Below are 24,080 nucleotides of genomic sequence, written 5' to 3' on the forward strand. Positions count from 1 at the left end.
AGAGAGAGAGAAGAGAGAAAGAGAGAGAGGCTACCTTGATCGACAGCTTCTTATTCTTCAACCCATTCAGCAAGCTACCATTCGGATCCTTTGCATCAGCCGTCAACGGTTTCCCGTTCTTTAGGGGGCTCTTAACCAGCAACAACGAGAAGGCGGTATTGGCAGCGGTCCATGCAAACATGACCATCACGCTGGCTGCCAAGCAGCGCAGAAGGGTCGACGGGGAGTATGGGAGGTTGGCAGGCGGGACATTGGTCCGCGGCAGGCTGTAAAGTGGCCGCAGCATCGTCATGTTGACCCTCCAGAGAAGGTCGCGCAGCAAAAGTGGATACAGTGATGCGCTCAACAAAAGCCCCATGACCGACTGGTGCAGGCTGTGCACGACTATCTTGGGGAGCTGGTCACGGAAGCGGCGCATCTGGGTCGACACATGGCCATCTTCGCCAGTCGCTTTGCTAGAGTCGCCATTAGAGGGCTGAGCAGTCCCAAGCGACAAACGGTCAATATCCGAGTAAAGATGTCTCACGCCCTGGTAAATCCCCAGTAGTACCAGATGGGTCGTAAGGAAGATAGGCTTCTCGTTCAGCCGGGCGCGGTCGTACGTGAAATAGGTGATGCGCTCGAACCCCGCGTCGTCGGGCACCGTGCCGAGGTAGACGAGACTGAAGATCCAGGCGGAGAGGGCATACGTGAACAGCGTCTCGAAGGTCGTCCAGCGTGGCGCATAGCGCACGAGGGTCGCGATCGGCGAGTCGGAAGTGCGTATACCGGGGTGGTACTGCGAGATGCGCAGGATGATGACGAAGATACCACAGAGGAAGAAGAGCGCCGCGCGGAAGCCGGTCGGGCCGAGGGGGAACCAGGACCAGAGCCCTGCAGCAATTAGTATGTCGAAGAAACCTCAAACCCGAGAGAAAGAGACGCACATGACGACCACCTCGCCAGCAGCAGGGCCTCAAAGTATGCGGTGGCCAACACGACCAGCGTAGCCGTGGCAAAGCGCCGCTGCAGCGCGGGCTGCAGGAAGTCTTTATAGGGAGACCGCCGGACTGCAGCCGCCATGGCCAATGGGCATGTCGGGTTGGGGTCGCAGTCGCAGTGATGGTGGTGATGTCGATCGGTGTTTGACTCTGCTGATTTCCGTCGAACTTGTTTTGTACTTGTACTGTAAATAAATTTCAGGCCAAAAGACAGCTCACGAGCTGAGCCCTGTTGCACGGAAACGCGATGTTGGGTCCACTGTTTGGGGCCCTCGCTGATTGGCCAGCGTCTTGCGTATGCCAAGACCACCGGGGTCCTGGTCTTATCGGTACGTATCGGATAAGGAACGGCCAGTGACAAGGGCAGTCGATGGTCACAAGCCAAGGCCAGGCAACGCCATCGCATGAACTCCACTGCCGCCTGCCACCGACGCAGCGATCCACCAGTCCTCACCATCATCCAGCGATAAGCCGACTAGCTCATCAACAACCCCGCCTCTCGTTCATGATCCGTCTGTCTATATTTCCCAGTCGATCATTGACTCCAAAAATCCTACAAAAATCAGATACTCGATAAATCACAATGTCCTTCGACCAGCTCTCGTCCCTCGAAGCGGGGCGCCGCCGAGGGCCGACGACCTCCTCCCGCTACACCGATGATCCCGAGTTTGCGCGGCTGTCGCAGGACCTGATGAACAAGCTGTTTCGGCTGAATGGCAACAACCAGCGCCTGGCCGGCGAGATTGGGCATCTGGGGACCCGGCGCGACACGCCGCGCGTGCGAGAACGCGTGCACGAGCTGATTGAGGAAAGCCGCGACATGTTTAAGCAGGTCGGCGAGGGAGTGAAGAAGATACAGGCTTGGGAGGATGTCACTGTAGGTTAACCCTCTTCTGGAGTGTCGACTGTGGTCAGAGACTGACGATAACAGCCCACACAACGCTACATGCAACAAAAACTCTCCCGCGAATTCCAGACCTCCCTCGCCGAGTTCCAATCCCTCCAGCGTCAAGCCCTCGAGAAGCAGAAAGCATCCGTCTCCGCCGCCCGCGCCTCTTTTGAGTCGGAACACCATGCCCCCTCTGCAACCGGCGCCCCTGAGCAACACCAACTCCTCCAGCAACAACAGGAATTGACACATTTGGCTCCCCAAGACGAAGTCGACTTCCAAGAAGCCTTGATCCTCGAACGGGAAGAGGAAATCCGCAACATCGAGCAAGGCGTGAGCGATCTGAACGTGCTGTTTCAGCAAGTTGCGCAGCTGGTGGCCGAGCAGGGCGAGGTACTGGATACCATTGAGAGGAATGTCGAGGCAGTTGGGGATGATACCCGGGGCGCGGATAGGGAGTTGAGGGCAGCTGCGAGGTATCAAAAGCGGGCGAGGAGCAGGATGTGTTGCTTGTTGATGATCCTGACGGTGATTTTGACGATTATTTTGCTGGCGATTTTTGTGGGTTGAAAGCGCTGACTGGGTGTCTCTTGGCTGGTATGGTCTAGGGATGGTAGCGGGATTGAGACGTTTTTAGCGATGGCATGACTGATGACGGCCGTGGACGTATTATATAAGTTGATGTGGGTACGGCGTTGGGGTTAGCGGGTATTATGCTTACTTTCCAGCTGAATCGTGACGACAGGTAATGGCGTTGGGTCTAGCTTGGGTATTTCATATATATATATATATATATATATACTCGTACAACTCATCGATTCCGGAAGTCTTGTATTGTACTAGTCCCTTTCATGCACTGTGACCGGATATATCTTTTCTTACCGTCCTCAACCCTTTTGCTCTCAGAATATTACGCGTACTCAAAGCTTCATCAATATTTCAAGTTTACATTATATACACACCCCCCTATTCAACCATAACCCTCCCATCCCTCAACGGCCTCACCACAACAGCCGTATCCTTCCTCGCCGGACTGGGAGCCTTTGGAATCGGTCGCCACCATGCCAGCAAACTCGTCTCAGCCCACGTCAACGCCGCCGACGACAACCAATACAAATGCAGCGCCGCAGGCAAATCCATCGTCAGCGGCCCCACGGCTGCTGCAAACACCAGCAACGTTCTCCTTAACCGCAGGCGCCAGCGCAGGGCCCTTCCCGCGGGACCGGTCAGGGAGCTTTGTTCGCTGGGAGTGAGGTTCGTGTGGAAGAGCGTGCGCAGGCCGGAGGTGTTGCGCGGGAGCATGTTGCCTATGAGGACGGCGGAGAGGGCAAGGGGCAGGATGTGGTAGGGGTCGGCGACGGTCAGGTTGGTGAACCAGAGAGCGCCTTCGGTTGTCATTGTTGGGTCGGCCCAGGGGATTAAGGTGCTTGGGTCTGCCGTGACCGCGGCATCGACGGCGTTCCGTGACGCTGTAGCAGCAGACTCAGCCGTCGTCGCTGTACTCCCGGCGGCAGCACCAGCCACACCAGCTTCCTCCCTCCCAAACCCCAAAATCAAACTCCCCACCAACCCCCTCGGCCCACCACACATCCTCCTCAACGCCTCAATCCCTACCAGCCACACGGGGAAAACAGCCAAACTCGGTACCCAAAACCGCCACCCTTGCACCCCCCATCTCTGATACACCTCCTTCTCAACCTGTCTCACCATCTTCGCATACCTAACCATAAACGCCTCCCTCTTCAGCATCACTCCTTGTGTAGCAGGAGGAGGATTGCTGGCAAGCACCCTTCCCACAGCCGCCCCCCACGCGCGAAGGAGGGGGATTAGTTTGGCGCGGCGGATGGTTAGCTGGTGGGAGTAAAGGGTTGCCGGGAGGCGTGTAAGGAGGTTAATAGAGAGAGAGAAGAGGGGGATGGTGAGGTACCAGGGGGTACCGGTTGCCGTGTGGAGCGTAGTGAGGGTTGTGTGGGCGAGGGTGACGGCTTGGTCGAGGAGGGGGAGGATTGTTAAGGTGCGGTTTTGAGTCCGGGGGAGGATTAAGTGTGAGGAGGGTGTGAGACTTATGCGCTTGTGTGAATTGGAGGACTTGTAGGCTGCAAAAAGGGAACTGTAGTATCGAAAAGAGGAGGGCGATACGATCGGTAAGAGGTGACGGGATGGGATGGCCCGGGGGCGCACCCTCAGTCGGGCACGGGCTATCATGATGAGAGAGGATGAGAGCTGGAGGAGTCGAGGTGAGTTTGCATCAATTAGCCGGTTTCATTTTATTTTTTTAAAAGATGTTATGTGAGCTCATGGCCCAGCTCATGAGCCAAAAGTTGAGGAGCTTCACCTCAGTCCTGAGCATTGAAATTGACTTAGTCGACCACACATGTGCCTGGTGGGGCTCTCGGCGCCAAGCCCCCAATCATTCGCGCCAAGGCTTGGCCAATCTTAGCAGTATAAAAGTGGGTCCATCGCCCCACACGAAAATGGCAGCGTGGGGCCACAGGACGTCATCTCAATCTCGATTGATTGTAAGCCGATGCGCTCCGGGAGTCAGGGACAGCTGGCAATTCGACCTGCACTTTCACCTCATCTGCTTTGTAACCCTCCTCATTCACTCATCTCAACCCTGAATCATTTTCGTCTCAAACCCCCCTAACACTGGGTACAACTGCAACACAGCCGGACACGGACACGCCTATAGCATTGCACACAGGAGATTCATAAAGAGTCGGTTTGTCTCGCTCGTCGTCCGCCTATTTTAGGCCTTCTGTAATCTCTCTCTTTTGCTTCATGTTTTGGCCCTCTGCTTCTGTTCTCCTGAATCCCTAACCCTAGCAACTCTATTTAACGACACTTCCCACGATCCAAACGACCATGGACGACACCGACCCAAGCTTCCTCTTCCCAAACCGGCCGCTCCTCATCGCCGCACTCGTTATCCTCTCCCCCATGGTGCTCCCCGCCCTCCTACGGCTCCTTGGTCTTTTCCTGGGCTGGAATCTCCGCCGCAAGACGCACGCAACCCGCGAAGCGATCCTCCAACTTCTCAAGCTAGAGCGGGAAGAACACGACCAGTCCAGCACACACGCGCACGAAAACGGCGATAGCGACTGGGAAAAGCTCGACTCCGATGTTCCAACAACACCAGCCGATGGCAAGACAAAGCTGCCGGAGGACCGCAGCTGGGATGGTATCATCGGCTTCTTCCATCCCTTCGCCGCAGCTGGCGGTGGCGGTGAGCGCGTCCTCTGGGCCGCCATCCGCGCCCTGCAACTCCGCTACCCCCGCGCCACATGCCTGATCTACACAGGCGACCGCGACATGACCAAGTCGGCTTTGCTGAACCGGGTCCACGCTCGGTTTAACATCCCGCTTGACAGCTCCCGATTGGCGCTGGTTTACCTCTCTACAAGGCCCTGGCTACTTGCAAGTACATGGCCTAAGTTTACCCTCGCGGGCCAAAGTTTGGGAAGTATCATTGTCGCGTGGGAAGCGCTAGGGAAAGTTGTGCCGGACATGTTCATCGACACCATGGGGTATGCCTTTGCATTGGGGCTGGCGAAATGGTTTTTTGGAAGCGGGATGCCGACCGCGGCGTATGTGCATTACCCGACTATTTCGACGGATATGTTATCGTCGCTGGAGGACGAGGAGGGGACTCCCTTAACGAGAGGGTTGAACGCCGGTCAGGGGAGGGGATGGCGCGGGAAGGCGAAGAGGATGTACTGGCGGGGGTTTGCGAAGGCTTATTCGTGGGTTGGAGGGAAGGCGGTGGATGTGGTGATGGTGAATTCGAGCTGGACGGGGGGGCATATTAAGGAGTTGTGGGGCTCCTATCGAAAGGATGAGAACAAGGACATTGAGATTGTCTATCCCCCCGTCGCAGTGAGCGAGCTCATCCGCCGCATCGAGGTCACGCCTGAATCTGAATCCTCCCGCGAGCCGGTGCTGCTTTATATTGCGCAGTTTCGCCCGGAAAAGAACCATACCCTGATCATGCAGGCTTACGCACATATGCTCAAGAACCCCTCCACTTCGTCAGAGACAGTCAAGTCTTCGCGTCTAGTCCTAATCGGATCCGTCCGCGACGACGGGGACGCCAAGCGTGTGTACCAGCTTCGTCTGTTGGCCAACGAGCTCGGCATACGGGACCGCGTGCAATTTGTTTTGGATGCCCCCTGGGAGACGGTGCTATCCTGGTTGGGAAAGGCAAGCGTGGGCGTCAATGGGATGTGGAACGAGCATTTTGGGATTGGCGTGGTCGAGTACCAGGCGGCCGGGTTGATCAGCGTGGTGAATGATAGTGGCGGACCAAAGGGGGATATTATAGTTGAGGTGGAGGGGGGTTTGACTGGTAAGTTCCTGTCCTGCTTTTATTTGTCTGTTTTGTTTGTTTTAGGGGTTTAGGTGAGATTGTTGCTGACAGTCCAGGCTTCCACGCAACCACGGTCGAAGAGTACGCCGTAGCGTTTGAGAAGGCGTTGACGCTGCCCGAGCCATACGAGGTTCGGCGTCGCGCGAGGGTGTCGGCGCTGAGGTTTACGGAGGAAGAATTTGCACGCAAGTGGATCGTGCAGATGGAGAAGCTGGTTGCTATGACTCGGCGGTGATTTTCTCATCTTTTTTTTTTGTTGTTTCTTCTCTTTTTCCCTGTTCACTTTTTCGTCGCTCATAGATAACTTATGGATACCCCTTGGTTTTTTGGCACCTCGATGGCTTGGACTGGTTGGGATGGCATAGACTTGGTCATAGCATAGGATTCGGCGAGATTATATACAGGGTGCTAAGCACCGTCTACTCATCAACCCGATTCAACACTGCCACACTCTCCACATGTCCCGTCTGCGGGAAGAAGTCAAACCCTCGAATACTCTCGACCGTATACCTCCGCTTGACCCCCTCAACGCCCCTCACCAAAACTCCCACATCTCTCGCCTGTGTATGCACATTACAACTCACGTACACGACCCTCCTCGGCCCATACCGAAGCAACTGCCTTAGAAAGTTCCCATCGCACCCTTTCCTGGGCGGATCCAGAACGACCACTGTCTCATCTGGGTCATATTCCGACACAGACTTGAACAGCTCGTTCGCGTCAGCAGCAACGAACCTGCACCTCGACTCAGGGAGGTCGTTAGCGGCGGCGTTGCGCCGCGCGTAGAGGATCGACCCCTCGCTGATGTCGATGCCGATGCTGCCTCCGGGGAAGAGGGACGATTGCGTGATGGTGAAGAGGCCTGAGCCGGAGTAGGCGTCGATGAGGTAACGGATGGGCTTTTGACCCTCCGCAGGGGGGGGGAGGATGTGCTCGCGGATATACGCCGTGAATGGTGAGAGAATGGAGTTGTTGTTTTGGAAGAATGTACCCGCGGGACTGGTGAAGCGGAAGTTATCGATCCATTCTGTGGCGGGGGCCTTCTGATCGGTGATGCAGGTTTTGAAGTCGACGTGGCTTGGGGTATCGATGCGGACCAATACATCCTTTGCCCGGCCGGGTTGACACTCTACTTCGGCTGGGACAGCAGGGTTCTCATTGGGAGAGGACTTCACCACGCGCGTGGTGCTTTCACGAAGCAAGATCGTCGCTCCCCGGATGTAATTTTCCATACTCCGTCTTCATTCTCTCCCGCTCGGCAGTCAACCCCTTCGCTGACCGCCTCCGTGGCAATCGGACAGTCCTCAATATCCAGCACCGTCCTGGAATGCTTAGGCGTAAATCCAATCGGCGGACAGGCCTGCAGCGGCTTCTTAGGCACATTCTTCCTGAACATGCCCGGCGGGCCATCAAAGTGCGGCGTGAGCTTCGTGCGGTAACCATACTGCAGTGGCGAACCGATGGTTTCCCCAATGGTAGGGACCAGCTCGGGAGGGAGCTCCGAGAAGTTCTTGTATGCCTTGACGATGATCTCCCTTTTAATCCGCAGCTGGTGGTCGTAGGAGAGCATCTGGAATTGGCAGCCTGGGCAACGGCCAAAGTACTGGCATTGGATGCGGGCGTCGTCGCGATAGGGGGCAGGGGCAATGACGGAGAGGAAATCGGCGGCCGTGTAGCCCTCTTCGAGATGGTGCCGGACGACCCTGGCCTTGACAACGTCCCCGGGAATGGAGAATGGCACGACGTAGACGTGCTTCTCGTCAGGGACGCCCTTCCTCCGGGCGAGGCCATCGCCTGTAGAGGATAGCTCGACTACTTCCAGCTCAAGCTCGGTGCCCAGCTCGGGGAGGGCAGTCTCCTGGGTAGTGGTCTCAGAGACCCCGTCTTCTGTAGGAGCAGCATCGTCTGAGGCTTTGAGCGATGCCAGCAAATTCTGGACGTCGGTTAGGAGGATCTCCTCGTGTGAACCCTCCTGCACGATATGCTTCTTGTCCTTTTTCCTCTGCCGCTTGCTCGGTTTCTGGGCTTGCTTGCCATGAGGACTGTTTTGAAGGGGTCGCTTGTGAGGGTTGCTCTCGGCCTGGGCCTGGATGGCTGCTTCGGTGCCGTTGGAAGACATATTGTCTTTATGTCTGCCGTCCCTGCTGTACTTGCTATTTTTGTTGTTGTATGCCTTAACGGTAGGTGTCGCAGCAGCAGGCACAGATGAAACTGTCGACAAGGGTCTCGTTGAAAATTTGATGTGAGTAGCGAGCGGGTACTGTGAAAGCGACAATGAAACCCGTGAAAATTTTGAGAAAGTTAAAAAGGTCCTCAGGCGTTGGGTGAGCATTGGCCTGGAGACCTTAACGAATAGTCAAAATCACATTCAGAACAAAGGCTCAAAATTAAAGTTTCAATTCACACACGGGATGCGACTCAAACTGCGGGAGCTTGCTCAACCAGTAAGAGTGAGCAGATTGCTCATCGCCACAGCTGAGGTTTCAGAGCAAAAAAGTCGTTGGCGCACGGACCACATGGGTCTCAGGGGCAGATGAGAGAAGAAGTAAACAAAACAGGGAGAATAAACAGAACTAAGGAAAAAAAATAATCAGTGAAGAAATTCTTTAGCGAATCTAAATCATCCTTGTCTTAGATGTAGTGTTCAGGGGAAAATATATCGAAAATGTTGAGGTCTCAACAGTAGCAAAAACGAACCAGAAAATGACCCTGACCTCAACATCAAGGATCAAATGATTATGATCGGAATTCATTCATTCCTGTTCATGCCATATACTTTTTAGCTATGCTCCTTAGCAGCCAGAATCCATACCTAGGTATACAACAAGCCAAACGCCCAGAAATTCCTTAATAGCACCCTGTTCCTATCCATCCAGCCATCCAGCATAAAACAATCCCGTTTCCCAGTAAGGGTATCATCCCATCCCTCAGCCAATACTGACCCATATGTAGTCCAACAGCATCATTCTGACAAAGCAAATCTCAGTCAAGAGCAAGTTAAGGGAGAATCGAAGGGGATTGTCAAGGGAAAGGGAGGATCATGAAGTCCCCAAAACAACCTGCTCGTATTGCTCCCGATCCAGATACTTGGCCAGCGTGGCCTGCAGTGCGGCCTTGCTGCGTTCGATGGCCGGCAGCACGCCGTCAATTTGTCCCAGGTTGGAGCGGATACTCTCCATGTGGTTGACCACTTGTTGAGAGAGGGCGAATAGCTCGTCGTCGTTTTGGAGATCCTGTACGTCGTTAGCCACACTCTTCCCAAAAATGCTCCAAAAACTGCAAGACGCGGAAAAAAAAAAAAAAGAAAAGGAAAAGAAAAAGACTCACCTTGAACACCGCCTCCCCTTCCCTCCGACCAACAATCTCCAACTTCTCCCCCTCTTCCTTCCCATCCTTCTCCCCAACGGCAGCCCCGAACCCAGGCCCTCCAACAAGCAAAACATGCTCCCTCTTTCCCCGCTCCCTCCACTCCCTCGCCTCAGCCTTGGCATTCGTCTCCAGCGTCTTCAACACTTTATACTCCCTCTCCAGCGCCGCCTCCTCCCTCGACAACTCCCTCTCCAACAGCGCTACACTATGCAGCGCCGGATCAAGCGCCCTCTCCGCGCGTCGGATCGCTTCGACTGTTTGCTCGAAGTCGAACTCTACCATTGCGGCTTTCCCTTCCTTTCCAGTCGATTTCTTCCCTTTCGCAGAAGATGTGGCTGAATATGAGGGGCCGACCGCCGAAGGAGGGAACGGAATCCCCTTACTCAGCTTTCCCCTCAGCCTCGTTGCAAAAGCCTTAAGTATCGTCTGTGCTTGGGCGTGCCGTACATCTCGGTCGCGCAGGCGGTGCAGGACTGTGCGTGCTGCGTCAGAGACGATTGTATCGACGGCGGCGATGGACGCACCATCGAGGGGCTTCCAGCGAGCGGTGATGGTTGCGCGGGGGATGTTGCGTGGGATGGGGGCTAGGTGGCGGTGTTTTTCTAAGGGATCGAGGAGCTCTTCGTCTTCGGAGGAAGGTTCTTGTTCTTCTTCCTCGGCGAGAGGTTGTTGTGTTCGGGGGGCGGGGGATTCGGGTTTTGAAGATTCGGGTTTGGACCTGGATGATTCAGGCTCGGGTTCATCTTGTGAAGCTGCACTCGTGCGAGAGGGTCGTCCGGAGCCGCGTTCCGTCTTCCCTTGGGCTTCCTCTTCGTGCGCAGGAGATGGTGCCTGGTTTTGTACCTTTGAGACAGGAACCTCTGCCAAGGATTGCCGACCGCGTCGTCGCCTTCGAGGCGCTGCTTCTTCCTCGGTTTCCGGCTCCTCTTGCGCAGGCTGAGCCTGTCTCCTTCCTCGCCGAGGAACACTCTCCGCGAGACTGGGCTGCTCAGCTGGCTTTTCAGCCTCCTTCTTCCTCCCCCTTGATCGCCTGGAAATCTGCTTCTCTCCCTCAGCGTCTCTGTCCTTGGGCACTTGCGCAGGGCTCTCCTGCGTTTGGGCCTTCCTTCTCCCCCCCCTAGCAGGCTGCCCCTCTTCCTCGGCAGCAGTAGCTCCTTGCGCCTGCTTGGTCGCAGCCTTAGTGTCCCTCGCAGACCCCTTCTTTTCCCTTCCCCCATCCTTCTCCCCCTGCTCACCCCTCACTCTCTTACTCGGCCTGTCTTCTGTCCTAGATTCCCCCTCTTGTTCATCACTCTGCTTCGGGGGATGCCCTCTCTTCTTCGGTACACTATGTGATGGCTCCTCAACCTCCTGGGTCGCTCGTGCGGTCTTCTTCGTACCAGCACCCTGCTTCTGCGCTTGCGCCGGGGAATCATCCGACCCTCGTTTCTGTGCTCGCGTTCGTCTTCCCGTTTCTTCCTGGACAGGAGAACTGGGTTCTTGCTGCTGCTGTTGTCGTGTTTCTTGTCTTCGCTGTTGTCGCAGCTCAGGCGATGACGACATGCTGGCGTCGGCCTTCTCAGACTGCTTCGTCTTCGGTTGTTGTTGGGACGCTGCCGCGGCTCTCGCTGCTGCCGGAGGACGACCACGCTTCTTCTTTTGATTGGGTCCACTAGGAGCCTTGCAATCACTATGTTAGCAGCGTTTTGGAAGCATAATGGGCGTCTTTACGTACCATGGCCGTGGAACTGGGCAGAGACGGCCAGATGGGGACGGGAATTGGGATCGATGCCGTCGCGGGCTGTGCTGGCCGTCCCAATGGGTTGACGGGGCCCTGTCTCTCCGGAGCTTGAGCCACACACGCCAGTGGAACCGCGACTGTGGCTGGTGGATCTGTGCGCGGCAGACTGGGCAGACGCGCCATGCGCGCTTAGACGCGTTCTACTAGGGACCGAGTTAAGAAGACCCGATGCAAGAAAACAGGCTCTTGTTTGGATTAAACCCACAATTTCCGCCACCGCCAAATCTTTGATTTACGTAGTCGTAAGACCCCACCTCAAGCAACTATGGAAGGAAGACTGTTCTTTGACAAAAGCAGGATCCTTAACAGACCAAAAATGTCTTGCAAGCATCCTAACGACAATAGTCTGTTGTTGGGTTCATCTCAGTTCAACTTTGGAGATGGCGTCTTGATTTTTAATTCAATTATATATGAGTTTTATGAGGTTTAGTGAGTGAATGAACATCCGAGATTCCGTAGTTTCTAACCACAGTCGTATCGAGAACTTTTTCTTCCCTTGTTAAAGTACTAAACAGAGAGCTACGTACGCTCTTTGCAACGCAGAGTCAAACTTCATGACTGTCTCAAGTTTCACTCTATCCGAAACTCACAACTGACAAACTCGCTTTGCGACTCTTCAACCCTCAAACCGTTGCAGCCCGCATCAGGCTCATCACTTTCTCTCTTTGGCTCGCGTCACCCCACACGGCCCGTGCGTCCCTAACTTGCAAGCTCCAATAGGCTAAACCAAATCCAGTTTAGCGGTCCTTGTGCCAGCTCAGCCCGACCCCTGGTTCTGGACACGCCACAACCAAATCAAACCAGATACTTGTTGACGCGAGAAGCTCGTCCAAGGCTGCGACGGACAACCGGGGTACGAAACGCAGAAAAGGGCAGGATTCCAGAAACTCGCGCACCTCGCAACCACCTTTTTTTGTTTTGAGAATTTTGTCTTTGGACATTTTGTGTTTTGTACGTACGCGTCGTAGTTATTGTAGTTGTGGTTGTGGGATCAAGCCCGAGGGTCAAGGAAGCACAGGAGCTTCGCCCTTCCCCCATCCCCCATCCCTCCACTCCCACACTCTTCCACATTCATTGATTGGGGAGTTCATCCATTCATCCATCCACCACCCACCAGCCAACTAGCCAACCAGCCAACCAGCCCAAGCACTCCGCACTCAGCCAGCTAAGCTTCCTGCACGCCAGACCCCTCACGCCTGACATCATTTCCCAGACCTACCCCGAGGAGTGTGCTGCTGTCTGCCTGCATCTTGTCTTCAGCTTCTGCGCACAACATCCATTCAAGCTCCTACGTCGAGCCAACTAGGAAGTTCCAAAGCACAAAATGCGCCTCTCAAAAGCAGCAACCTTTCTAGCCCTGCCCCTTCTGGCTGCCGCCACAGGCGCTGATGCTCAAACGAAGCCTGTGCAGCCCCAGGCTGCTGCTCAGGCCGTCATCGCCAGCCAAAGAGGAGCGGGCGCGTTCACGCAGTATATGGCCAAGTTCCAGAGCTTCCTGAGCAACATCGTTGGCGCGCAGAATCCGCTTGGCGGAGCGGATGGCGATAGCAGCAGCAGCAGCAGCAGCAGCAGCGCGAAGGCAGCGGGAGCTGGCAAGAAGAAGGTGATGGCTGAGCCGAAGCCGATTGCCACACTGACACTGGAGGGCTGGCGCGACGCGCTCTACGCGCCGGTCAAGGAGAACGCGACGGTCGCTGAGGAGTGGCTTGTGTTGGTGAGTGGGGGAAATAAGACTTGCTATGGTAGGTTTTGGTGTCTCTGTTGTACAGACGCACTATGCTCGCGATCGATATCACAAAGTACTAACGAAGGTAAAACAGGCCGCTGCACAGCTCTCGACACAGCTTTCAACGTCTCCGCCCTCGATCTCGCTAACCTGCCATCCCCCTCCGTCCGGCACCTGCACCTGGGCCGCCTCGACTGCGACGCCCAGCCCATCCTCTGCAACGTGTGGTCCGCGAACCCGGGCTCTCTCTGGTCGCTGTCTCTCCTGCCTGCTCCGGCGCCCGTCGAAATCCACACGCGTTCATTCAACCTGTCGCTGGCGGCGCCCACGCCTACCGCGCAGGACATTGTCACTGCCTACCTGGCGCGCGCAGACCCGGAGGTTGATGAGAAGGCTGAGATCCCGACGCGGCGCCGCTGGCACCGGTTTGAGAATGAGGGATGGCTGCATCCCTTTGATGGGAAGCTGGCTAAGCTCGGGCTGAGCGTGCCCGTAGCGTATTTCTTTTATGGGCTCAATGCTGTCCCGACGTGGGTTCTGATGCTGGTGGTTTCGTTCGTTAGCCGGACATTGATGTGAGTTCCCCTTCTCTGCATGCTGTTCGCTGGCGATAATGGCTAACTGAGTGTTAGCAACCGCCGCTTGGCCCCGTCAACCCAGCCAGGGGCGCCGGCTAGCAGCAGACGGTCTTGAACTGAAGGCGTTTTGGGGTTCCTTTTAGGGTAGCGTAGCAATCATCGTTGCTTTTTGTAATTACATAAGTTGTTTGTATGGTCGGGCTGGGCTGTATGCTTTCAAGATCTGGGCCGGGTCGGACTGGACTGGAGTTAGACATAGGATAGGAACGGACTTCTCGTCTCTGTATTCCAACATTGCTCTCCGAGGATTAATTCTGTGCCTGCTTGCAAATCTCTTCCAGATTAGCCAGCCCATCGATAACCTGTTCGCGCAGGCCGGGGTTTGCGAGTCTCCCATAGCGCAGGTCGCTCAGGGCGCCGACGGTTTGCCGTACCGCGGCCAAAAGCTGCTGTTCCTGCTCCTCGATTAGCTGCAGCTCGGCCTGCAGTGCGTGCACGGCAGCCTCCATCTCGGGTAGAATGGTCGCCAGCCGGTGTCGGTTGTGTCGTGGGGCAGCCCAGGTGCCGAGCTATCACCACCATCAGTATCTCTTCTAGTAGGATATGTAGTAATAAAAGAGTAAAACTAACCATCCTCTCAATCTCAACTTCATCATCCCTCTCCATCGTCTCAGCCTCTGCCTCCCGCTGCGCGGCCCTGGCGACCGCGCGGCGCATGGCTTGGCCATGTTTCGCCTCCGCGGCGATCTCCTCGGAAACTGCATCGACCAGGGCGCTGCGTTGGGCCTGCAGGTCACGATAGAGGCTGCGCACGCGGGAAGAAGACTGTAGAGCCCGAGGGAAAAGCGCGGTGAATTCTTCCAGGGAGATGATTGTTGGGAGTTGGGCGGGCGCCAAAAGATAATTGGTGAGAATTTGTTGTTCTGTGGGAGCCATGTTGAATATGGGACGGTGTTTGGTTTGGGGTTAGTTTAATGCTTGGGTGAACGGAGGGGGGTATTTGATGATTGTCAGAGCCAAACGGAATTGAGTTTGGCGAGCATCCAACGCTAGAGCAGAAAAAAAAAAAGATGGCTTCGATCTCAAGGCTGAATGAAACCGAGACTGTTAACCCGACAAAACTCTATATAGACCTCTTCAAATTGTTCCTGAGCCGACCAAACTCAAACCAAAGCCTACCTCGTCCTCACAGAAATATTCCGAGCGGCCGAACACGGTGTGGCGCGTGCAAGGAGAGAGTGCGTAGCAAAGACGTGGCCGTGTCGCGTGTTCCCGTGATCCGTGCGGCTCTCACTCTCATTCTGCCACTCATCTCCTAACTTCTCACCCCTGGCCTCGACCCCCTTGGAGAGACAGCGTACCTTGACCCCTGGATTGCATCAACCACATTACTCAGTCCTATTGTTCAATTAGCCAGTTCATAAACTTATTGTTGCTGAGGAAATATATCTTCTCCAGCCTGACATTTGACCCAGTTTCACATTTTTTCTTCCATCTCCAGCCAACCCACGCCTTGGTCTCACCTTCACTTTACTCGCCGCCTCCTCATCAGCCATCACCCATCCATCGCCAGGACAACTGCCATTCGATCAGTCTCTGTCAAATTCATCTCGAATCTGTCTAACTTTCATCTTTCCCGCAGCATCTCTGCAGACGGTCTCATCGTGACAGACTCCTGCACCTGATCTGTTTTTCTTCTCACCACTTCCTCAAATACCAGTAACACTCAACACAACACCGCTTCATCAGCACAATCACAGACAAACATGCCTCCTTCCAAGCAAAAGCCCGAGCCGCCTTTCCAAAAGGACGAGCGCGTGCTCTGCTTCCACATGGACATGCTCTACGAGGCCAAGATCCTCGACATCATGCCAGCAGAGAACGGCGAAGGCTGGCAGTACAAGATCCACTACAAGGGCTGGAAGAGCAGCTGGGACGACTGGGTGCCACAGGATCGTGTACGGAAGTTTACTGACGAAAACAAGGAGCTCGCCGCCCAGCTCGTCGCCCAGTACAAGGCCCTGCAGCAGGGCAAGAACTCGAAGCAGCCCAAGAAGGGCGGCGCTAAGGGTGCGGCCGCTGCCGCGTCTGATGGCAATTCCGGTCGCGGTAGCGAGGAGCGCGGTGCTGGAGGGACTACATCAAGTGGCCGTGGCCCAAGGCGCGCGAGAGATTATGATTTGGAGCAGGTAGGTTGATTGTTTTTTTTTCTACACTCACCTCCCCCCCCCCCCTTTTTTTTTTTTTTTGCATTGTGCCTTTTTTTTCTCGTGTGCTGCTGCTGGGCTTGCCATCGTCTATCCGAATTTGCGGACTACGGGATAGAACCAGTAGGATGGTTATCATGGAAAAGTAAGGGTGTTTGCTCCTGTGGAAGCTTGCGCCACATCAGGAGTCCACCTATTGTCATTGTCATTTGAGTAGGCTGTGAACTCTGGATCTGGACAGCGACGAGGAGCAAGAGAAAGCCGGTTCTTACTACCAGCAGGGCGGTCCGCGACTTTCTTCCTACCAACAAGACCTCCATCCTCTGGGCCTGCGATCAAGGCACTCCCTTTTCTCATGCACTTCACTTCTTGATCCTTTCTTCTTCGTCTCTCACGGATTTTCCGACTTCCGACTTTCTGTTATTATCCAAGGAGGACTCTCTCGATATAACTCGTTTGCCATTCCCCCCCTGTGAGCTCCTGGCCCTCCTCACTTCGTGGCCACAGCTTCGCTACCAGCTCTCTCCCGAAGAACTCGCTTTTTTTCCCGACTTCGTCATAGGATATATGGAATGTTCAATAAGGAGTGGTCAGCTGCGACAGATTATCTTCTTTCTTCCAGGAAACCGATTTTTACACAAGTTACCCTCCCGACCAAGCTACCTTCGGGATCATCAGCCGGTAGTGGCCCCCTATGGGGCTCCTCTAACCCCGAGGCCCCCGAAGTGTTTGGCTTTGTTTTTTGCCTTGTGGCCGCCTTACTACGGTCTTTCGGCCGACCAACTGCCCTAGGGCTGCGCAAGATTGGGTTTGCGACCAAGGCGCGTTAGTTCCTAAGAAGTTCACTAAAGGAACTCCTACGCACAGAATCAAAAGCGGCTCCTTTGCGCGCCAGTCACCTTGCCTGACGAGGAGGTCTATCCCCTGAGAAACAGTACAGCATTATATTTTCTCGATGTCTCGACTTCCCTTTCAGATTTCGAGAGCTGTCAAGACATCTAATCACAGCTATACATTGACGTCCTGCTTTTTTTTTTTCGAAAACTGCAAAACCAGCGCAGAACACGCAAGAGTCTCGTCTGCTGGCAACGCAAGTGCCCAAGTCAGACAGCCATCATCACAAGCCTGGCATCACCTTCGTCCGATCCCAAGCAACACATGTATTTTGCATGTCGCTTTCGTGTCAGACTGCAAAATATCAGTAAACGCAAGGCTTTCCTGGTATCCAGAGCAAGCTTGTGATCAGCCCGTTCTGCCCTCTAACATCCCCCGGACTCCTCCCCCCCCTTCTTAGGGCTTTCTCTTTCGCTTTCAAATCCTCGACATCATTCTGTGCCGTTCACTTTTTTTTATAAAAAAAGAAAATATTTCGACCGGAAAATGTCGTCTCACGCTTCTCATATGTTCCGTACCGGCCGTGCTTCCGCTCCCGCTCCCATAACCCCGGCAACCATATCTGCGCTCTCTCCCCCGACCTCTGTGGCTCCCGTCACAACTACCCGGTCAGGCCGCGTAAGCGAGCCAACGGCTAAGACCCTCGCCGCCGCCGACCTGGCCCCTTCCCAGCCCAGCCCCAGCCGCAACAACACCGCCGTCAGCGTCCCGGCTCCTGATCCGACTCCTGCCCCAGCCCGCCGGTCTGCCCGCGCCCGTACCGGTGGCACCAACAACACCCACCCCAGCGTCTCAGCCCGCAACACCCGCCAACAGCGTCTAACCATCGACGACGCGACGGCGTGGGGCCCGATCGACAGGACCTACTTGCATAAGGAGGCTGCGTGGGCCGCCGCCGTGGCTTGCGAGGACTACCTGCTCTGGCTGCCACCCCCAAACGCAGATAAACAGGTGTTGTACGTCACTCGCGCGGGGAAAAAGTGTTTTGACGATCGGTATGTGATGAAGAGTCAGGTGCCGGGGAAGGGGGGGAAGGAGGAGGAGGAGGAAAACGGGAAGGGAATAAAAAAGGAGAAGGTTTTGACTGCTGGTGTGGCAAAGGAGCCAGCGTTTGCGGATTCGACGGAGAGGTTTTGGAGGGCGGTTAACGAGGCTATTGCTACCCTTCAGAAGGAGGAAGATAAAGAGGATGAAGAGGAAGATGGGGAGCCAGTTCCTTCTGGCAGTAATGACGGCAACAACAATGGGCGCAAGCATGGCGGTGACTCAGGCTTGGATGATGATGCTCCCGCTGCGAAGCGCTGCAGGGTCGACCATGAGGACCAGGAGGATGACGAGGACGATGACGATTTGTCAGTGGAATCGGGCTCAAACACGGCGTCTACATCTGTGTACGCATCCAACAGTGTTGCCGTCTCGAGGGGCAGCATCTCCCAGGCTGCTGTCACTCCGGAGACGAACATGGGCATCGACCTCAACAGCGATGGCAAGTCTTGTTTGCAGGAGTCCAGCCGCGAAGCAAAAAAACAGCAAGACGAACAAGAGGACGATCGTGAAGAGGATGCGAGCGGCGCCCAGGCTCCAAGTGGTAGCTGGACTTCCCATCATGTGAGACGGGCTGATTTGGAGTTTGATCTTGACCCGGAAGAATATTTCGACATGAAGGAAGATGTACGCCGTTCTCTTTTCTTTTTGCCTGATTCAAGTGAATCAGGTTTTTTTTTTTTTTTCATTTTCTTCATCTTTTTCCTTCTCGATCACTACTTCCCTCACAACCTACTTACACCCATCACAGGAGGAGACCTTCCATGCCCGCCCGTCCATCAAACTGCCGATGCCGGATCACCTTAAGGCGATGCTGGTCGATGACTGGGAGAATGTGACAAAGAACCAGCAGTTGGTCCCCCTCCCGCACCCACACCCCGTTAATGAGATCCTTGATGATTACCTCGCCTTCGAGCGCCCCCATCGCCAGGAGGGTTCCGCCGCAATGGACATCCTCGAGGAGACGGTTGCTGGGCTCAGGGAGTACTTTGATAAGTGCCTTGGCCGCATTCTGCTTTACCGGTATGTTTCCCCTCTTTTAGTCCTCCTCCCAGCCACCGGTCTGACAGCTACACTAGCTTCGAACGCGGCCAATACCACGAAATGCATGCTCTCTGGCAGAATCCCGAGAGCAAGCACAAGTCGCCGCTCGACACCTATGGCGCCGAGCACCTGTCTCGCCTCCTTGTGTCCCTACCCGAACTGATCGCCCAAACGAATATGGACCAGCAGAGCGTCAACCGCCTGCGCGAAGAACTAACGAAGTTCACCAACTGGTTCGCTCGGCATGTTGTCAAGTACTTCGTGAGCGAGTACGAGAATCCCGGGCAGGATTATATCGAAGCTGCTAGGGCAAATTGAGTGGCGTTCAGACTGTATCTTCTGGTAAAACTTTAGAGTCTGGTGAAGGATCAGGATGAATGGGTCGCTATAGTAAATATATCGACGGACGGACAGATGGATGGGATTAGGAGTTTGTTGTTCAGTTTGCTCATTTCGAGGGGATTATACAACTAAGGCAAAGGGAAATACAGTGTAGTCTGCGTGTTTTGTACTTCATTTTATTAGCCGCGATATGAGTGGCCTGGAACGGAAATATATACCTACATCGATCAGCCAGTTAAAGGGATGCTTCCATTGTGTGCCTTGTGAATGTGGGAATGCCCACGACTCTATAAATGGATCTCAAATGTTTCCATCGCTCTGGCCGCCTTGACCTGAAAGCAGCCATTCCCGTCACGTACTTTCAAGTTGTCACAATCTTACCAATCGTGGGCTCAACGAAAATCATGGCACGAGCTCCGCTTCTAAAGCCATTGACCAGAACACGACTAGGAAATCCGCGAGATCGTCCTTACCATGCTTGGATGTCCACGTAAACCTTCTGGTGTCTTTTTCGCTTCCCAGATTTTTAATGCTTCAAGAACTGTCGTCCATGACTTGAACTGAGCTGTTTGAGGCTTCGAGCCATTGCAACCGGGTTCTCCAGAGCAAACACGTAACTGGTGTCTTCAGGAGAATGCTCAACATAAAGAATCAAGGTTAGCATGAGTTAGCTTTGCGGAAGAGAATTCCGTCGAGGAAGTTGCCCAGAAACTTGGTACCCCCAAGAGTCTCGCAACTTAGCTGAGCTCATGTGACCCCTCACCAGACGAGTCTAGGCCTCTCCCGCAGGAAGCGACTCTATACACTCGACCCCCTCCCCTATTAGTTTAACATAAGACATCAACGCAATGCTTTATATGTCAGAATATTGATTGTCATACACTAATGTACACAGTCGCATACAAAGTACAACCCACATCCTTTACCCCTTAATCGTGCCCTCTCTTCCCGCTCCCCTTGCCCTCACTCCCCCCTCCCCCCACCTCCCTCCCAACTTCCTTCCTCCAGCTCCCAAAACCTCCATGTTCCTCCTTTATCACAACCTAACCTCCCCCTCTCCAACCTCTCTAGCCCAAGGCAAAGCCCCCCTCATCTCACTCCCCCTCTTCTCCACCACAAACCCTGGATCCGGCTTCCTCTCATCCTGCAGCTCGCGCTTCGTCTTGGGCCGATCCACCTCCTCCACCTTAACAAGCTCCTTCACCTTCATAATCATGCCCGCGAACTGCGGGTGCACAGGCTTAAAGACGACTTGACAGCGCTTGTGCAAGCCCAGGGCAGCCAGCACGCCCTTGGTGCGCTTGGGCAGGCCGATGGCCGAGCGGTGGAGGGTTATGCGCCAGTAGGGCATGTTGTTTGTTTGTATAAGCCGTGATTTGTGAGACAAAAATTAAGTAGGGGTCGTAAGCTCGTGAAAGGTGGTTTAGGACGTTTGGAGACGGGTAGCCTGTGGGGTATAGAGTTGCCAGAGATGTTCCCGAGGGTTGATGATGGAGGATACGCGGCTCGAGGTGGATCGTAGTTGTGCCCCCTCTCTTCCTGACTTTCAAGGACCGTCCCTATCTGTCTCGGAACCGCGCAATGCCCTTTTCGGCCTTTGAAAACGTCACTCTCTTCGTCGTTCCACTCGCAACTCTTCCGTCCACTCGGCTAATGCTCTGTACTGCTGTTAGCAATTCCTTGTTGAACCTGCTACGAAAAACAAAATTTACAGTACAACTTACCACTCTAGTTAGGAGCCCGACGTTCCGCCTTTGCCCAAGCAATCCAGTCCCAACGTCGCGATGTCGGCTCGGCTGCGGCGGGCGTGCGCGAAGAGCCTTTGTCGATTTGATGATCGATTGATCAGCCGTAGGTGGACCGTGCACGAGGCTGAGCAGGATGTTTCGCCAAGAACCTATTCTGCCGCCTCACACCGCCAAAAAATTATGGTGGGGCACAAACGCCCCCCCTCCATGACCCATCTACTTTTTATCACCGCGGCTCGAAGACAGCCGGCAGCCGAGGATATCGAAATCGCAACCATGCAGCCCATCAATAATGGTTGTAACAAAGGCAATGTATAGCTTTACATTGGGGGCTGTGGAAACTGGGGAACTACAGTTGCAAAATGACATTCTAACAACTTCGGACGGAAGTCCGGGGGGGAAGGGACAGAGATTTGTGGAAAAGACAAACATACATCACGTAGCAAAAGGAAGGACACTTCATCAACGATTAAAATTCTAGCATAACTAATCCGGCCATTACTCATGGGCATGCGCCCTGTGCTCAAATCAACATCATAAAAAAATTGCAATCCGCCTGCGACCCGCTCCCAGATCCCTTGTAAACCCGGCTCTAACTTCTATCAGTAGACCCTTTAAATCTGCACCTCCACACGGCCCTCCTGGCCCGGCGGGCCAGTCTGCTGCAGGTTCGGCAGAAGGTATGTGATATCGTCCCACGGGTGGCGGTAGAGACCAGTGCGCAGACGCTTTTGGTCGAGGTGGTGGGCAATGAGACCAATGCTGCGACCCAGGACGAACAGGCCGTTGAGCACACCCATCTTAAGGTAGTCCTCCGCCTCCTCGGGGCTGAAGGCACCGCAGTTGCGGAGCAGGTCGACGAAGCAGACGGCAATGCAACCGTCCACGTTGAGAATGAGATTGTCCTTCTTGGAAGTAGTCACCGTCTCGACAGCAAGCGCATAGTCGAGCATCTTGGTGCTCGGGAAGTGAGCCTTGACGTACTCCTTAACAAGCTCGACACGCAGGTCGGGGTTGTTCCGTGACTTGACACGGTGGCCAATGCCAGGGATGAGCTTGTTTTGCTTACGCATCGAGTCGACGAACTCGCGCGGGCTGAGGCCCTTATCGAAGGCACGAGTGAACTCCTCGGCAGCACCGTCGAGGGCACCACCGAAGCGGGAGCCAATGGTAAGCAGACCGCTCACGAGAGACGAGATGAGATCCTTGCCCGCACGTGTCGTGATGATCGTGTTCATGGCACCAGAGACGGCCGGACCGTGGTCAGCCGTGAGCATGAGAACCATCTCAAGGAACTTGGTGGCATAGTCAGGCAGGCGGCGACGGAACCACAGGAGGGACATGACGCCGCCAATGCCAATGTTCTCCTTGAACACGTCGGAGATGGGCATACCGGCGTAGAGAAGCTCCTGGCCACGGTCGTCCGAGATGGTGGAGATGAAGGCAGCCGGCTTGCGGATGAGACCGAGCTCCTGGGCCCAAGAGTAGTCCATGGGGATCTTGGGGACAGGAGGCTCGGGGCGGGGCTTGATAGTACCCTCTTTGACAAGCTTCTCGTACAGCTCCTTGAGAACCTTGGGGAGGTCCTCAAAGGTGTCGGGGACGTAGAAACCGGCCTCGCGCATCATCTTGTTCTTCATGGCGGCAGTCTCGAGCTGGGAGTTGGCGAAAGCACCAGCGTGGCCGAACTGAACCTCGGTCTTGAACATGCTAGCGCAAGTACCGATGGCCCAGGCAACGATGGGCTTAGTAATAAGCCCCTTCTTCACAGCGTCAATCACCTTGTACTCCTCAACGCCACCGACCTCACCAAGGAGCAGCAGGATCTTGCACTCAGGGTCGGCCTGGAAGCGCAGGAGGTGGTCAATGAAAGTGGTGCCGGGGTAGCGGTCACCACCAATGGCGATACCCTCGTAGACACCGTCGGTGCACTGCGAGATGATGTTGTTGAGCTCGTTGGACATACCGCCGGACTTGGAGACGTAGCCGACGGAACCCTTGCGATAGAGCTTGGAAGCAACGATGTTGTCCATCATGCCACCAGTGTTTCCAATCTTGAAGCAGCCGGGCTTGATGCCACCGACGGTGGCGGGGCCAATGATGGTGACGCCCTTCTTCTTGGCGACATAGGCAAGCTCACGAGCGCGCTGGAAGCTGTCAGCTTTGATCGGACACTCCTACAGACGCGGGATTGATGGCACTTACGCGCTCCGGGACACCCTCGGCAATGATGGCAATAGTCTTGATCTGAGGGTACTGCATGAGCTCCATGGTGGAGCTGTAGACACTGCGGGACGAGGCGAAGTTGACGACGACATCGACATCAGGATGCTTGGCCATGGCCTTCTCGACCTGCTGGTAGACAGGGAGCAGCGTCTCGCTGGTGCCCCAGTACATCTTGCTCACGAACTGGCCACCAAAAGTGTAGATGATGGCGGCGACCGAGGGAACCTGGCGCTTGCAGATGAAGTCGAAGTCAAGCATGCCCTGCACGGCGCGGGGCTGCATGCCGTAGACGAAGCATCTTGTTTTCTCGTTGAAGAGGGCATGAGCAGGAAGCGGGCTGTGCGGCCTGCTGGGCGCCGGGAAGCGGGTGATCTTGTCGTTAGCAGAAAGCCCGCCGGCAGGCGCTGCGGGAGCGGGAGAAGCCATTGTGAGCGTGAGAAGTGAAGACGAACGCTGCTGCTGCTGCTGCTGCTGCTGCTGTCGGCTCGGTGGTGACTAGAAGTATCGAGAGCGGCCTCAAACAACCAGTGTCTGTGGTGTGGTTGCCGGACTCAGCTGGAAGGGAGTGAGAAGAGAATAAGAGATGGTCGGAGGGAGTGAGAAGAGAAACTGAGAGAGTCAAAGACGGATGAGAGATGATGGATGGAGCAGAAGACCAGACGGGCAAGAGCTGGAATTTTGGGGGAGAGGTTTTTGTCGGTGCCTGTGTCCCTGTCAGTGAGTCCCAGAAGAAGTCCCTTGCCGTTTCTTTCGTCGGCCGGAAAGCGCCAGATACGCCAGACGCCAGACTGGTCGAGGTGCAGTGCTCCGCAGCTCTTGAATTTTAGTGATGGGCTCCTTGCAAGAACGGCAGGATGCGCCTTTGCTGGAATCCCCAAGAATTGTTG

At 55.0% G+C, this 24,080-nt stretch overlaps 12 protein-coding genes across 12 annotated transcripts in view; 5 read left to right on the top strand and 7 right to left on the bottom strand.

Annotated features, from left to right (window-relative positions):
• Positions 1-1,062, bottom strand: part of CTHT_0015840 (uncharacterized protein) — a gene marked incomplete at both ends in the record, with an annotated part of 2,066 nt that extends 1,004 nt beyond the window's left edge. The window contains 2 exons of the mRNA XM_006692024.1: positions 35-873; positions 927-1,062. Of these exons, the coding sequence (XP_006692087.1) occupies positions 35-873; positions 927-1,062 (975 nt within the window). The remainder of the gene's footprint in view (positions 1-34; positions 874-926) is intronic.
• A 501-nt stretch (positions 1,063-1,563) lies between these two features.
• On the top strand, positions 1,564-2,439 carry CTHT_0015850 (SNAP receptor-like protein; the record flags this gene model as incomplete). Its single annotated transcript, XM_006692025.1, has 2 exons — positions 1,564-1,857; positions 1,912-2,439. The coding sequence occupies 2 exons, from the start codon at positions 1,564-1,566 to the stop codon at positions 2,437-2,439; spliced, it is 822 nt and encodes a 273-aa protein (XP_006692088.1).
• A 396-nt stretch (positions 2,440-2,835) lies between these two features.
• On the bottom strand, positions 2,836-4,074 carry CTHT_0015860 (uncharacterized protein; the record flags this gene model as incomplete). The annotated part of the gene is made up of 1 exon (XM_006692026.1): positions 2,836-4,074. The coding sequence occupies one exon, from the start codon at positions 4,072-4,074 to the stop codon at positions 2,836-2,838; it is 1,239 nt and encodes a 412-aa protein (XP_006692089.1).
• Positions 4,075-4,734: 660 nt separating this feature from the next.
• Positions 4,735-6,470, top strand: CTHT_0015870 (uncharacterized protein; the record flags this gene model as incomplete). The annotated part of the gene is made up of 2 exons (XM_006692027.1): positions 4,735-6,214; positions 6,292-6,470. The coding sequence occupies 2 exons, from the start codon at positions 4,735-4,737 to the stop codon at positions 6,468-6,470; spliced, it is 1,659 nt and encodes a 552-aa protein (XP_006692090.1).
• A 184-nt stretch (positions 6,471-6,654) lies between these two features.
• CTHT_0015880 (tRNA (uracil-5-)-methyltransferase-like protein) lies at positions 6,655-8,354 on the bottom strand (the record flags this gene model as incomplete). The annotated part of the gene is made up of 2 exons (XM_006692028.1): positions 6,655-7,404; positions 7,470-8,354. 2 exons carry the CDS (start codon positions 8,352-8,354, stop codon positions 6,655-6,657), a joined length of 1,635 nt encoding a protein of 544 aa, XP_006692091.1.
• A 919-nt stretch (positions 8,355-9,273) lies between these two features.
• Positions 9,274-11,321, bottom strand: CTHT_0015890 (uncharacterized protein; the record flags this gene model as incomplete). Its single annotated transcript, XM_006692029.1, has 3 exons — positions 9,274-9,468; positions 9,563-11,263; positions 11,319-11,321. 3 exons carry the CDS (start codon positions 11,319-11,321, stop codon positions 9,274-9,276), a joined length of 1,899 nt encoding a protein of 632 aa, XP_006692092.1.
• Positions 11,322-12,708: 1,387 nt separating this feature from the next.
• Positions 12,709-13,803, top strand: CTHT_0015900 (uncharacterized protein; the record flags this gene model as incomplete). The annotated part of the gene is made up of 3 exons (XM_006692030.1): positions 12,709-13,126; positions 13,205-13,685; positions 13,743-13,803. The coding sequence occupies 3 exons, from the start codon at positions 12,709-12,711 to the stop codon at positions 13,801-13,803; spliced, it is 960 nt and encodes a 319-aa protein (XP_006692093.1).
• A 193-nt stretch (positions 13,804-13,996) lies between these two features.
• On the bottom strand, positions 13,997-14,624 carry CTHT_0015910 (uncharacterized protein; the record flags this gene model as incomplete). Its single annotated transcript, XM_006692031.1, has 2 exons — positions 13,997-14,257; positions 14,319-14,624. 2 exons carry the CDS (start codon positions 14,622-14,624, stop codon positions 13,997-13,999), a joined length of 567 nt encoding a protein of 188 aa, XP_006692094.1.
• Positions 14,625-15,454: 830 nt separating this feature from the next.
• On the top strand, positions 15,455-15,886 carry CTHT_0015920 (uncharacterized protein; the record flags this gene model as incomplete). Its single annotated transcript, XM_006692032.1, has 1 exon — positions 15,455-15,886. One exon carries the CDS (start codon positions 15,455-15,457, stop codon positions 15,884-15,886), a length of 432 nt encoding a protein of 143 aa, XP_006692095.1.
• A 1,389-nt stretch (positions 15,887-17,275) lies between these two features.
• On the top strand, positions 17,276-19,195 carry CTHT_0015930 (uncharacterized protein; the record flags this gene model as incomplete). The annotated part of the gene is made up of 3 exons (XM_006692033.1): positions 17,276-18,460; positions 18,585-18,856; positions 18,913-19,195. 3 exons carry the CDS (start codon positions 17,276-17,278, stop codon positions 19,193-19,195), a joined length of 1,740 nt encoding a protein of 579 aa, XP_006692096.1.
• Positions 19,196-20,255: 1,060 nt separating this feature from the next.
• Positions 20,256-20,570, bottom strand: CTHT_0015940 (mitochondrial 54S ribosomal protein uL30m; the record flags this gene model as incomplete). The annotated part of the gene is made up of 1 exon (XM_006692034.1): positions 20,256-20,570. One exon carries the CDS (start codon positions 20,568-20,570, stop codon positions 20,256-20,258), a length of 315 nt encoding a protein of 104 aa, XP_006692097.1.
• A 1,011-nt stretch (positions 20,571-21,581) lies between these two features.
• CTHT_0015950 (putative ATP citrate protein) lies at positions 21,582-23,619 on the bottom strand (the record flags this gene model as incomplete). The annotated part of the gene is made up of 2 exons (XM_006692035.1): positions 21,582-23,114; positions 23,173-23,619. 2 exons carry the CDS (start codon positions 23,617-23,619, stop codon positions 21,582-21,584), a joined length of 1,980 nt encoding a protein of 659 aa, XP_006692098.1.
• Between the last annotated feature and the right edge of the window lie 461 nt (positions 23,620-24,080).

Source organism: Thermochaetoides thermophila (assembly GCF_000221225.1).
Source record: "Thermochaetoides thermophila DSM 1495 unplaced genomic scaffold scf7180000011814, whole genome shotgun sequence".
In the NCBI taxonomy this organism is placed as follows: domain Eukaryota; kingdom Fungi; phylum Ascomycota; class Sordariomycetes; order Sordariales; family Chaetomiaceae; genus Thermochaetoides; species Thermochaetoides thermophila.